Source organism: Oncorhynchus keta, chromosome 19 (genome assembly GCF_023373465.1).
Source record: "Oncorhynchus keta strain PuntledgeMale-10-30-2019 chromosome 19, Oket_V2, whole genome shotgun sequence".
In the NCBI taxonomy this organism is placed as follows: Eukaryota; Metazoa; Chordata; class Actinopteri; order Salmoniformes; family Salmonidae; genus Oncorhynchus; species Oncorhynchus keta.
This window is the reverse complement of record NC_068439.1, coordinates 24,804,778-24,819,007: the sequence shown is the minus strand read 5'-3', so window position 1 is coordinate 24,819,007 and position 14,230 is coordinate 24,804,778. Positions and strand designations below refer to the sequence as shown.

General features: G+C 46.5%; 1 protein-coding gene and 1 long non-coding RNA gene across 2 annotated transcripts; both read right to left on the bottom strand.

Moving 5' to 3' along the window:
* Positions 1-1,458: 1,458 nt before the first annotated feature.
* Positions 1,459-11,344, bottom strand: LOC118397993 (uncharacterized). The gene is made up of 2 exons (XR_004828538.2): positions 11,202-11,344; positions 1,459-3,731 (listed from the first exon to the last, which is right to left on the bottom strand). It is a non-coding gene; the product is annotated as an uncharacterized LOC118397993 (long non-coding RNA).
* LOC118397992 (cyclin-dependent kinase 5 activator 1-like) lies at positions 8,157-10,678 on the bottom strand. Its single transcript, XM_035792908.2, has 2 exons — positions 10,016-10,678; positions 8,157-9,367 (listed from the first exon to the last, which is right to left on the bottom strand). Exon 2 carries the CDS (start codon positions 9,166-9,168, stop codon positions 8,179-8,181), a length of 990 nt encoding a protein of 329 aa, XP_035648801.1. The 5' UTR covers positions 9,169-9,367; positions 10,016-10,678; the 3' UTR covers positions 8,157-8,178.
* Positions 11,345-14,230: the final 2,886 nt, after the last annotated feature.

Below are 14,230 nucleotides of genomic sequence, written 5' to 3'. Positions count from 1 at the left end.
GAACGTTATAGGAGGATGTAATGTCTATTCAAAATTAAACAAAATTAAACACCCTAAATCCTCTAGTTACTAGTTTCATTGTTGTGTTTTTCTTTTACTCAGCATTGCCCACTACGCTGTTCCTGTCAATCTGCAGAAGAGAGAGAGAGAGAGAGAGTGTGTGTCCGTGTCATGGATAATGTGCTTTACTGTGTTGTTTTAAAGCATATCTATGTGTTTGCTTTGTTGCAGGGATTCTAATTGTTTATGCACAGACTTAAGCTAACCAGCAAGAAGACAACAAGGGCACATCAGTGTTTGTATCCAGTCCCTCTACAGGGGTACTCAGTATCACCATAATATATAGTGACAGGCAGCCAGAGGTGGCCTGAGATAGACCCACTGTCCAGTGCTTGCTAGCTGGTACTCAAACTACACATACAACCTGTTGTGCTCTCTACATCTCCCTCTCATAAACACACACATGCACACATCCTGCAAACAGCCAGGCTAGTACATAACACAGCATGCTGCAACAGCCAGGCTAGTACAAGCAGCCAGGCTAGTACAAGCAGCCAGGCTAGTGCAAGCAGCCAGGCTAGTACAAGCAGCCAGGCTAGTGCAAGCAGTCAGGCTAGTACAAGCAGCCAGGCTAGTACAAGCAGCCAGGCTAGTACAAGCAGCCAGGCTAGTGCAAGCAGCCAGGCTAGTACAAGCAGCCAGGCTAGTGCAAGCAGCCAGGCTAGTGCAAGCAGCCAGGCTAGTACAAGCAGCCAGGCTAGTGCAAGCAGCCAGGCTAGTACAAACAGCCAGGCTAGTGCATAATACAGCATGCTGCAGACACATCCTGACCAAGGCTGCGACTCAATCAAAGGTGCATTGTCGAGAAGGTCATTTCTGCTTGAACCGACATCTACAGGGTTTACCATGATGGCTTGGGGTAGTGCGAGAACTCTCCTCTGGTTGAATCCCGGGGTTGCTGTTTTCTTAGATACATAGACCCAGCATGCCACCCACACCCACCTGTGAGCTGAGAGACCAGTCCCTCCTGTGGATCACACAGTGGGCAATTGATTGACTACAGAGACATGCTCCAATAGAGAGCACAGAAAAGCCCACTAACTTCAACCCAATGTGCTATCTGCACAGCCAGGCTATTGTGGGTGACATACATTATGCTGTTTTACTGTCGGCCAGCCAGGTGCTGCGTTGCTGGGCCCAGACAGGCAGAGTATACCATATGCACTGGGAGAATACAATGGTAGCTTGTGGGCCTTGCAAATACCGGAGGAGGGTGTGTGTGTGTGCATGGATAGATGGTGTGAGTGAGTGAGTGAGTGAGTGAGTGAGTGTGTGTGTGTGTGTGTGTGTGTGAGAGAGTGAGTGAGTGTCTGAGTGAGTGTGTGTGACAGAGAGAGAGAGAGCATACAATATAAAGCTCTTAAGCCATCACCCAAATAACGTTAACACCACAGGAGAGGAATTTCACCTCAATACTTTATTGAATAATAATAGTAATAATCATCAACATCGTAATGAAAAAAGGAAACAAAATTGCATTTTAACATGAAAAACAAAGTCACATTGTTTTCATTTTCAAGTGTTCCCCAACAACAATATTAGACACATCGAGTTGCATACAGATGTAGGATCTTCATTTGAGCCAGTTTGCTACAACAGGAAAATAATCCTGCAGCAACAGGAAATGTGTATTATTATGTGGATTATAATTAATGGACATTTTTGTAGGGGTTGTTACATTTTTCAAAAGGGAAGAAATTAAGTCTGAAATTTCAAAGTGTAAATTACAAACTTCAGAAGCCTTTTTAAACCTCAAATACACTACAAGTTTTAAATGTCCTGCATGGCGGTTAAGTCCCCACACTAGGGTGATCAAAGTAAGATCCTACATCTGTACACACATATGAGGTGGCTTTATAAAAGTAACTCTGGTCTCTCCATTTCAACTGAGTTTTATCACAATGACATTGTCAGTCAGTGCCAGGTAACTATGGAAACCTGGGGTAAGGGTTGAGTTGGCAGCAACGGTGAGAGGAGACTGAAGGGTACAGGTCTTATGAGAGGGTTGGCAACAGGTCTAACTCAAAGCACTGATCATTCAGGCAGTTCTTTATTGATGTTTTGTTCAGTATTTTGTTTAAGTATTTTCCTTTCATATAAATAGGAGTGCTATGTAGCCTTGAAAAGAAGCAGAGGCCTCAGTTATATGCAGTGCTGTGGGTTAAGACATAGCTACAATGAGGGTAAGGACCGGAGGTGCTTGTGTGGGGACGCCTGTCTGTGATCTGATCACTACAATGTCTTCCATTGTGCATCAATTCACCGTCTGTTGTCGCATTGATGAGGCCTCACCATTGATTCCATTGATTATGCATTTGCTATACACACAGCAGCCATTACAAAATTATGTTGATGTTTTCATGAAAATCAATCATCCGCCCATTTCACAACATCCTCAGAGGATGTGAGACAAGCACAAACTGAAACACTTCCTTCTAACAGAAAGCTAGGGGTGTGTCCCAAATATTACTCTATTCCCTATATAGTCTACAGGGCACTGGTTAAAAGTAGTGCACTATATAGGGAATAGGGTACCGTTTGGGATGCGACCCTACGTACCCAGCCTCCTGACCCACCACCCATCCCAATGATGCCAATTATACGACCAGATCTACCATGTCTGAACAGTGTTGTGTCAAAAGCTGTGTCTGAAATCGCAGTGTTGACATCTTTGAACACTAAGACATAGCGGTGGAGAAATGGGAGAAACTATGTTATCATTGTTTACGTGATTTCACATTCTTCGAGACGTTAAAGACAAAGGTTCATCAAAATAAAATGAGAATACAGGTACTGTAGATTCTCTATCTCTGTCATTCAATAACATAACATCCACAATGACAATAACACTTCAAATGTGCAGTTATAATCATAACAGTCATCATGACTTGAATTACCCCTTGAATTACATACTAATACTGTTTGACATCAGATCTTCTCCCACGACTAGGGATGAACTGATTACATTTTTTAAGTTAAGGAAATAACATTTAATTCAAAACACATTTACGGCATTAAAGCAAAAGCTCAAAACAAAAAAGCAAACGTAAAACAAAAGTAAAAATGCTAGTCTATCTGGCATGCTCACCACCACAGTAACAAGATACGACCTATTCCCTGTCCTCACTTTATTTTGTCACACAGCAACATATTTAAGCTGCACAATTCTCTACTTCTTTTAAAGGGATATTTCAAACCAATATGTAATTTTGTAATTGTAACTATCCCTTTAAGTCTGCACTGAGACTGTTATAGGTGTGCCATTGAAATTCTACTCCAACACAGCAGAAAAACACACTGAGAAAACAAGTTCACCAGAACTCACAGAGCAATGGTGACTTAAACAGCCTACGCCTGATATTCCCGCCAAACCACAGTCTCCCACTATGCCAAACTAGGGCCTGAGATCCATTTGAAATATCCTGGATGGTTGAGGTGCAATAGTCTTTGCTTGAGTCCTACCCATGTAGTTCATAGAATAGGATCCAACAGTCTTTCGTTTTATTCCTGGTTGACTCTCCATATTTAGTCCATTTGTAGTGAAGGAGAATCTCTTGACCAATGGGGTTGTAAAGAATATCCTGTCGGCCAATCAGTAGTTTCATCCAACAGTCAAACCGAGTTCTAGGGTTCTGCCGAGGTGTTTGATTGGACAGGTAGAGTCACAGTTCCTGTTGAATAGCATATGATTGGTTGGAAACAGAGAAACAGGTAAGGTATAGGCATACGATTGGATAAACAGGGATCCAGCTCAAGGTTTTGTTTGGGTGGGTGGAGGTAAAGAGATAAAGGGGTAATCTGCTTAAGTTGAAGGTGAGGGTGGACTCAAGGTTGATGGACGTCACATTACAATAACATTCTAATAATAAATATACCATCTGCAGGGCCTGTGTCTCTCTCTATATCTCCATGGACTACATGTACTTTACAGTAAGACATACTCTTGTTCACATGGACTACAGCGTAGTCCCATAGCTGTAACCTGTATGGGCCACATCTTAACTTGAGATCCATAAACATAACTGAAATATTCATGCCTATCTCCCACTGACATCAATTGAATGATGATTTCCAACAAAACTGCCAGTTACATGTAGCGTGTACGCGTTTTAACGTTATGATGCCTAAAAGGTCACACACATAGACATGCAACATTTTACGATTTCCCTGAAAGATGCAATAATATAACATAAGAGGAGAACAGGACTTGACTAGGAGACTCCTGGTGTAAGCAAAATCCATCCCAATAATATGACCCACGTGCAATCGCTATCACCCCTATAGACAGGATAGCATACAACACACGGTATAGATAGAGGCCATAGAGCCCCATTACTAAGGCTGTGTCTGTGACTGACTGTTGGCCAACAAACACCACCATTCTATCTGCTCCTCTCTCCACAATGTGGTGGAACATCCAATCAAATGGCAACAGGAGGGGGAACAACAGCAGAGTGTGTGGAAAGCGAGACGGGGATAAGGGAGAGGAGGAGAAAGGAGAAAGGAGGAGCGGGTAAGAGGAGGGGGATAGGGTTCATTGCTGTCAACACACTAGAGGCCTTGAGTGCTGGACAGTGGCCAGTGTCGTACTGAATGCACAACAACGTCCACAACAATAGGAGTGACCGGCTGTCTTCCAAGATGGCCGTCGACCAAGGTTCCTGAAACAGAGACGGTGGTCCCCAGCAATGAGACATCCTTGCCAACCTCGCCCAGCTCTAGTCTCCCACTTCTTATATAGAAATACAAGGCCTCTGGGCAGGCAGGCAGGAACCACTGGACTGGACTGCCTCCAACACCAATAAGCCTCGTTCTGAGCGGAAGGAGTGAACATGAGGTTTGTCCATTGGTCTTGGGGGACCTCCAAGTTGTTATAAGGAGTGTGTCATGAATTGGAAGGCTGAGCGGAGGGCCAACGCAGAGGGAAGGATGGAAGTGGCAAGACCAAATCTCATCAGATTTTGAACCTTTTGGCATTTACTTATTCCCCCTTGCTCTATTTGATTGGATGGGAGGATTAATCGTGGATTACCACGGTGTGTGTGTCTGCTTGAGTGTGTGTGTACGTACTGTATGCACGTGTCAAGGTGCGGATCTAGCATGAGGGTTTAGGGTTTGTCAGTCAGAGAGTGGAGTGTAACTCCATGGATAGGTGTGTGTGGGGGGGTATTTCAGTACAGTATGCTCAGCCCACATAACATAAGTGTGTAAATGCATTTTGCCTGGCATGGGGGAGAGGGAGGGGACGGTTAGGGTGGCACTGCACAGTACTGCCATATACTGTTCCTGAATGTGCCACCCACCACCCATCTGGGCGAAAGAGGAGCATTGAGCGCCAAGGTTCCAGACCCTGAAACATGTCTTCTAGGTCTAGGACAGTAGACCAGTTGCCTTGGTTCAACAAACTCATAGCAACCCATTGCAACCTATAGCACTCTCATCCAGAATCAGAGTGAAGAGAGACTGAAAGGCTGTTATGTTGCTTTAGCATCAACAGAAATACAATTGGTTTGGCAGCAAGACCTGTCTGCATAGAAGGCGATAGAAGAACGTCCTCACCCTCTCATACCGGGAGTAACTATCTTTGTGATCCTACTGTATGGGTGCATCCCAAAATAGCACCCTATTCTCTACATAGTGCACTAATTTTGACGAAGGGCCTATGGGTCTTATGAGCGCTATGGGCCATTTGGGACAATTCCCATGTCTCACCTTAGGTGTGTTTCTACATTCTACACACCTCGTTTTCATATTGTAGCTATTGTAGTTTTGCTCATTAGCAGGCTAACAGTCTGCCATGGCCAGAAGGGAATGAGAGGATCCAAAGCCTCTCGCGCTCTCTGTTCATATTTCAAATCAGATTTTTTTAATGCCTTGGCAACCATGATAAATATATTTTTATGAGCACAGCTTGCACACAGAAAAAATCCCACCCTCTGGCCCTGAGGTACATCTGTGGTCTATTCCTGACAGACACAAACACACATTAGAGCACATGTGACTTAGATCAAAACGTGTGAACCAGAAATTCCAAGGTTTCATTAAAAACATTTTATAAAGAGGAGAACAACAAGGCCTATGGGTCCTGGTCAAAAGTAGTGCACTATAAACAGAACAAGGAGACATTTGTGACACAGATGTAATCCCTAGAATGAGACAGCGAGGCTAACAACAATAACAGCAGCATTTAACCACAACTACACACATCTTGCCATTCCAGGCCATCCTTGCACTGGGACTAAGGACCACCTTCAGCTACCTCTTTTACAGGGCACGTGAGACTCATATCTACACCCCTCCTCTCTCATACATTGTTTCAGGGGACTCCTGGCGCAGGAGACTAGGTTTTTAAGTGTGTGTGTGTGTGTGTGTGTGTGTGTGTGTGTGTGTGTGTGTGTGTGTGTGTGTGTGTGTGTGTGTGTGTGTGTGTGTGTGTGACTAAATTCCAGGCAAGCCTGGATTAGCCAGTGACTGAACCTCTAGTCCTGTAGAGTAGCCTAGAGGGGGACAGAGGTGGATGGAGGGTATGGGGCCAGAGTAAGACTGGGGGAGGAGGTGGGGGGTGTAGTCTCATTAATGCCACAGTAGCAGCGGCCGGGTGCCCTGATGACAGGCACAGCCAGGGAACAAAGGACTGATGGGGTAAACAGCTGATGAACCTCGCTATCTGCCAATAACATACCCACATACACAAAAGCACACACACACATGCAAAATAAGGTCGTATTTTGCTTCCACCAGGAGACCCTTAGATTAAATGATAGCTGGAGAGAGACACACAAACGGCCCTGCACCCTACAGATGTTGTTTTACGCTCTGTCCTAAATGGCACCATAGTCCTTATATAGTGCAATACTTTTGACCAGGGTCCAAAGGACTCTGGTCTAAAGTAGTGCATTATTTCAGAAATAGGGTGCCATTTAGGACAGTAAACTGAGTGAATGGTCTTAATGGGTTGGTAGCTGTTCTAGCTTTTCCCTCAGGTCAGATGACCCTCTGTTGAAAAAAGAATCCTGCAAAAACACTGTTTGTTTTGTTTTACTGATGACCAAGCACACGACAGACAGAATCAAGTGGACCTAGATGACATGGGACCGAGATAATATGGGACCTTGGCAACATGGGACCTAGATAACATGGGACCTAGATAAGGAATTTAGTACACTACCATAATACATGCCTGTAGGTCCTATTGTAACGTCCTGTTATGTCTTCAGTTAGGTCTGTTGACTTAGCGCAAAGTAATTTATAGGTAATGATGTCCATGATCTTCTAGGTAAAAATGATGTTATTGAAATGCCATTCCCTTGGGTTGCTTATGACCCAACCAATCACTGTTTAGAATGTCTGACCCGGCTCTGTATGTGGTTGTAATAGTGAATGCCTTTTTTTCTGACAAAAAAACTGTTCCATGCAAACGGATGTTGCTATCACATTCAGACAGGGATTACTGGCTGTGGTAGAGGTGGGAGAGGGGAGGAGAGAGAGTAGAGGGAGGAAAACGAGGAGAGGGGAGAGGAGAGAGGAGACAGAGGAGAGTGAGGAGAGTGAGGAGAGGGGAGAGAGCATAGGGAAGATGGAAGAGGAGAGAGGGCAAAAGAGAGAGGAGAAAGGAGAGGGGGAGAGGGGAGAGAGGATAGAGAGGAGAGGGGAGAAGTGAGGGAAGAGACGGGAGAGAGGAGAGGGGAGATAGAGGAAATGGGAGGGAGGAGATAGGGGAGAGAGGGGAGAAAGGGGGAGAGTGGGGAGAGGGAAGGGAGGAGAGTGGGGAGAGGGAAGGGAGGAGAGTTGGGAGAGACTGGAGGGGGGAACAGCTGAGATGACTGTTTCTGTTCCCCCTGCTCACTGAGACACAAGAGGTGAGAATGGGGTCACGAAGGACAGGTGGACCAAATGGTTCCACCATTCAAGTAAAATCAGGTGAGTATTACATAACACAAAAGGGCTTGTGCTAACAACATAAGCACTCAACCCTATTGATGACACATGCAAATTTCTGATCTAGTCTTAGGGGGACAAGTTTCCCCATTGTCTTAATGTGGATGGCTCACTGATGGTTAATGGCAGGGTCTCGGGATGTACCATTAGACGGGGGGTTGTACCCCACCACCCCTCCTCTCACCGGTCCAGCACGCGGCTGTAGTCCTGTGGGCTGCAGCCCCCTTCACTCTTCAGCTCAGCAAACACCTGGGTGAAGAAGTGCGGGTCGGCGTTGATACGCAACATCTTGGCGCTGGTGGCGTCGATGATGGCTAGGCAGCGGTCCCAGAAGGCCTCCTTGCCAGCCTCCACCAGAAAAGGTTTCAGTGGGTAGGATATCTCATTGCCCATGTAGGAATAGGACAGGTAGAGACAGGTGAGTAGTGTGGCCTGAAGCTCATGCTCTGACGCCACCAGGTCTCCATCCACCACATCACGACACAGCATGTAGACAAACACCACGTTGGCCGGAGTCACGAAGGCCTGATCCTGCCAGCCCTGGAGGAGCAGAGAGCGGTCCACCGCCCGCAGCCAGAGGACCGGGTCCACAGGGGAGAGGTGCTTCAGCCGGTAGCAGCGGCCACACAGGAACTCACCCAGGCACCGGAGAAGTTCACTGGTGGACGCCTGGACAATGATGCGCTTGGGGGATGAGGCAGCCGTTCCTTGGTGGGGCACCTTCTTGACAGAGGACAGCTGCTGGGGCTTCATGCCCATACCATAGCTGTAGTGCCCCTGGCCGAAGCCTATCCCCAGACCCAGTCCCGTTGGCCCGTCGTAGCTTGAGAGGTTGGCACACGACAGAGACTTCTTGACATTCTCGCGGTTGAGGTGCAACACCGGATCCTTCTGGTAGATGTTGTTGTTGTTGTTGAGGGGGTCTCCAAGTGACCCCGGACCCCCAGGACATTTCTTAGAGGCCCCCCGTTTCTTGGTGGAGGCGACAAGGCGTTTCCAGGTGAGGGCTGGGAGAAAGATTGACTGTCCCCGTTTCAGGCCACTGGCGCGGTCTTTCTGAGTGTTGAGCGAACGGCTGCTCAGGCTCGGGTAGTGGTTGAGTGAGCCAGGCCGCGTGTCATAGTAGCTGTTCTTCCTGAATGCAGGGGAAAGGGATAGTACTGTGCCCATTGTGAGTCAGTGCTGTAAAGAATATTACACTGGCTTTGAATTTGGACAGGGGTGAGGTGGAGGCACAGTTCTCTCCTGTTTTAGCTATTACAATTCAGGCAGTGAATACTGGACGGAGAAGCGATATGAAGAGATGACTGAGGAAGACATTTATAAAGCTTAGTTGAGCTTTGTTACTTTTTGAAGACACATCCAGTATCTGCAACACATAAGAACAGGCAAACGTATGATTTTGAGAATAAACAAGGTAATACTTTAACATTTAAAATAATACATTTGTAATAACGTTTAATAATGTAATATAAAAAATATAAAAAATCCCGTCAAGCAGCGACGCTACATTATTCCCACATGCATATCAAGACAAAGCTCTGGTCCAGGACGTTAGTGCGTGTTCTTCTACTAACATCTACGACCGCGAACTAACGCCCTGGACCAGAGCTAGTACAGACAATTAATTCCCTAGCCTAGTGAGGACTGTTCCTCATGCGCCTGTCTCTTTAGTCACTAGACTGACTCAGACAGCCTGTACATGCAGCAATAATTGTCTAATCAATGCAACATATTGTAACCTAGGCTACTGCAGTGGGATAAATCAATAACTATTTTTTTTTCTCACAAAACACAATGATATTCTAGGACAGGTTACAACAACATGTCACAGTGCGCACTATAACAAGAGCATAAAGCCGCAAACCCCCAACCTCAGACAATAACATCACACAATGAATGAATCCCCACAAACACAGAAAATAATTAACAGGATAATGTAACATTTATAAAATACCTGCATGTAACTACAAAGAGGTTGTATAATAATCAATATGAAGAGAGTAGAGGTGCTCACCAATTTATTATCGGATGTCCACTGTCGCCTATCCGTCGCATTCAGTGATTTACAGAACTGCACAACAAAGCGCAACAAATGAACTGCCTGTGTGGAAGTAGCCTATCATTGACAACAGTTCAGATACGAGTAGAAATGATCGATTCAGTTCAAGAAGCGCTTCTGAGCAATTTATTATTGAGCGGAGAGCCGCGTAGAAGCCGTCTCGGCCAAGTCGGGTGCAGGTGTCCGGCGCCGCGTAATAGCTGCAGACAAAAATCCAAAAGGCCGCTTCGTTATGAGAAAAAGTGAATAAATGATTATGTTATTCGCGTCTCCATCTCAGAGGGAGTGCTGTGCAAACTTTCACTCTGATATCGGACCTTACTGTTCTTTCGATTAATTCCATATTCGCAGCCATCCTCGCGATCAAATACGCAGTATTTATAGCCTACAGAACTTTATGTAAATACAAAGTCCTTCACCTTCAAAATCCAGACAGTTCTCTATGCGTCTCTGGCCATTCTGTTCAACTTGGAACGAGCGGAGGGACAGGGATAGCATACTATGCTTCTAGGCTACCCGGTGAAGAGGGACAGGGTACCGGGGAAGCGATTCTCCTTGTCAACCCTTCAAATCGGTCCCCGTAAACCACTGAGTGCACAGAGTTGAGCGAGGCGGATAATCAAATCGTTTACTGACTCCTCCTAGCAGGGGTGCGTGTACTGCTCAGCTGCCTGACGCGCGCACAAACACACTCACTGATGGCAATGTGTTGTTCGACACTACATTGCAAGATCACAAGACTACCCTTCTCGCATTCGAGTGATATTGTACATTTTTAGAAATGTGGCTGTAGATTACGATATTTTGCTTGTTTTATCATGTGTTTGTTTGGAGTGGGATAACGGGTAAGTGGCTTCAGTGTGTCTCTCATAGTTTAAGTTAAGCTACCTGCAGGCATGGTCTACAATAGATATTAAATGCCACATACCCAGTAGGTGAAAGGGGTCTATAACATATAGTTACAGTACGGTGAAACTCTAGCACAAGGTTCCTAACTGGTGGACAGTTTTTAAACTTTTCGCACCAAAGTACGTTAATCTCTAGGAGACAGAACGCGTCTCCTTCCTGAGCGGTATGATGGCAGCGTGGTCCCATGGTGTTTATACTTGCGTACTATTGTTTGTACAGATGAACGTGGTACCTTCAGGCATTTGGAAATTCCTCCCAAGGATGAACCAGATTTGTAGAGGTCTACAATTTTTTTTATCTGAGGTCTTGGCTGATTTCTTTTGATTTTCCCATGATGTCAAGCAAAGAGGCACTGACTTTGAAGGTAGGCCTTGAAATACATCCACAGGTGTATACATCCACAATTGACTCAAATGATTGCAATTAGCCTATCGGAAGGTTCTAAAGCCATGACATAATTTTCTGGTATTTTCCAAGCTGTTTAAAGGCACAGTCAACTTAGTGTATGTACACTTTTGACCCATTGGAATTGTGATCGTGAATTATAATTGAAATAATCTGTCTGTAAACAATTGTTGGAAAAATTACTTGTGTAATGCACAAAGTAGATGTCCTAACCAACTTGCCAAAACTATAGTTTGTTAACAAGAAATTTGTGGAGTGCTTGAAAAACAACATACATATAGTACAGTTAAAGTGACTATGCGTAGATAATAAACAGAGAGTAGAAGCAGTGTAAAAGGGGGTAGGGGTGCAATGCAAATAGTCTGGGTAGCCATTTGATTAGCTGTTCAGGAGTCTTATGGCTTCGGGGTAGAAGCTGTTTTGGACCTAGATTCGGCACACCGGTACCGCTTGCCATGCAGTAGCAGAGAGAACAGTCCATGACTAGGGTGGCTGGAGTCTTTGACACCGCCTGGTATGGAGGTCCTGGATGGCAGGAAGCTTGGCCCCAGTGATTTACTGGCCGGTACGCACTACCCTCTGTAGTGCTTTGCTGTCGGAGGCCGAGCAGTTGCCATACCAGGCAGTGATGCAACCAGTTAGGATGCTCTTGATGGTGCAGCTGTTGAACCTTTTGAGGATCTGAGGACACATGACAAACATTTTCAGTGTGCCCTCTTCACGATTTACTTGGTGTGTTTGGACCATGTTAGTTTGTTGGTGATGTATACACCAAGGAACTTGAAGCTCAATCTGCTCCACTACAGCCCCGTCAATGAGAATGGGGGCGTGCTCGGTCACCACAGGCCAGGTCTCTGACCTCCTCCCTATAGGCTGTCTCATATTTGTTTTGTGATTATGCCTACCACTGTTGTGTCATCTGCAAACTTAATGATGGTGTTGGAGTTGTGCCTGGCCGATGCAGTCATGAGTGAACAGGGAGCACAGGAGGGGGCTGAGAATGTGTTGAAGGTCAGTGTGGTGGATGTGTTGTTACCTACCGTTACCACCTGGGGGCGGCCCGTCAGGAAGTTCAGGATCCAGTTCTAGAGGGAGGAGTTTCATCCCAGGGTCCTTAGCTTAGTGGTGAGCTTTGAGTGCACTATGGCGTTGAACGCTGCGCTGTAGTCAATGAATAGCATTCTCACATACATACATAAGTATTCAGACCCTTTCCTCTGTACTTTGCTGAAGCACCTTTGGCAGCGAGTTTAGCCTCGAGTCTTCTTGGGTATGATGCTACAAGCTTGGCACACCTTTATTTGGGGAGTTTCTCCCATTCTTTTCTGCAGATCCTCTCAATCTCGGTCAGGTTGGTTGGGGAGTGTTGTTGCACAGCTATTTTCAGGTCTCTCCAGAGATGTTCGATTGGGTTCAAGTTTGGGCTCTGGCTGGGCCACTCAAGGACATTCAGAGACTCAGACAGTCTGAGGTCCTGAGAGCTCTGGAGGAGATTTTCATCAAGTATCTCTCTGTACTTTGCTCCATTCATCTTTCCCTCGATCCTGGTCTCTCAGTCCCTGCCGCTGAAAAACATTGCCGCAGCATGATGCTGCCACCACCATACTTCACCGAAGGGAGGTGCCAGGTTTCCTCCAGACGTGACACTTGGAATTCAGGCCAAAGAGTTCAATATTGGTATCATCAGACCAGAGAATCTTGTTTTTCGTCGTCTGAGAGTCTTTAGGTTCCTTTTGAAAGCCTGCATGGAGATTGCCATGTTCCTTTTACTGAGGAGTGGCTTCTGTCTGGCCACTCTACCATAAAGGCCTGATTGGTGGAGTGCTGCAGAGATGGCTGTCCTTCTGGAAGGTTTTCCCATCCCCACAGAGGAAATCTGGAGCTCCCCCTTCTCCCCCGATTGCTCAGTTTGGCTGGCTCTAGGATGAGTCCAGGTGGTTCCAACCCCCTTCCATTTAAGGATGATGGAGGCCACTGTGTTCATGGGATACCATCAATGCTTCAGATATTTTTTGTACCCTTCCCCAGATCTGTGCCTTGACACAATCCTGTCTCGGAGCTCTATGGACAATTCCTTCGACCTCATAGCGTCTTGCTCAGACATGCACTGTCAACTGTGGGACCTTATGCAGACAGGTGTGTGCCTTTCAAAATCATGTCCAGTCAATTGAATTTACCACAGGTGGACTCCAATCAAGTTGTAGAAACATCTCAAAGATGATCAGTGGAAACAGGATGCACCTGAGCAACATCTTCAGCCTTATAGCAAAGGGTCAGAATACTTATGTAAATAAGGTTCCCTGTTTTTTTTATTTTTAAAACATTTAGTCCTTGTAGTCCTTGTCATTTAGTCCACCATAGTCCTTGTCCGCCTCTTAGCCCGCTTCCGTGGCCTCTTAAGAGAGCGGCGACCCTCACCGCTGACCTCGGACTGGGGACCCTAGCCACGGGTCCCGAATGGACGGGAGATTCCGGCAGCACAGGACAGGCGGGAGACTCCGGCAGCTCAGGACAGACGGGAGACTCTGGCAGCTCAGGACAGACGGGAGACTCTGGTAGCTCAGGACAGACGGGAGACTCTGGCAGCTCAGGACAGACGGGAGACTCTGGCAGCTCAGGACAGACGGGAGACTCTGGCAGCTCAGGACAGACGGGAGACTCTGGCAGCTCAGGACAGACGGGAGACTCTGGCAGCTCAGGACAGACGGGAGACTCTGGCAGCTCAGGACAGACGGGAGACTCTGGCAGCTCAGGACAGACGGGAGACTCTGGCAGCTCAGGACAGACGGGCGACTCTGGCAGCTCAGGACAGACGGGCGACTCTGGCAGCTCAGGACAGACGGGCGACTCTGGCAG

Bases quoted from the DNA above. Each gene is read 5' to 3' on its own strand.
- LOC118397992 (XM_035792908.2), bottom strand. From the start codon at position 9,168: ATGGGCACAGTACTATCCCTTTCCCCTGCATTCAGGAAGAACAGCTAC.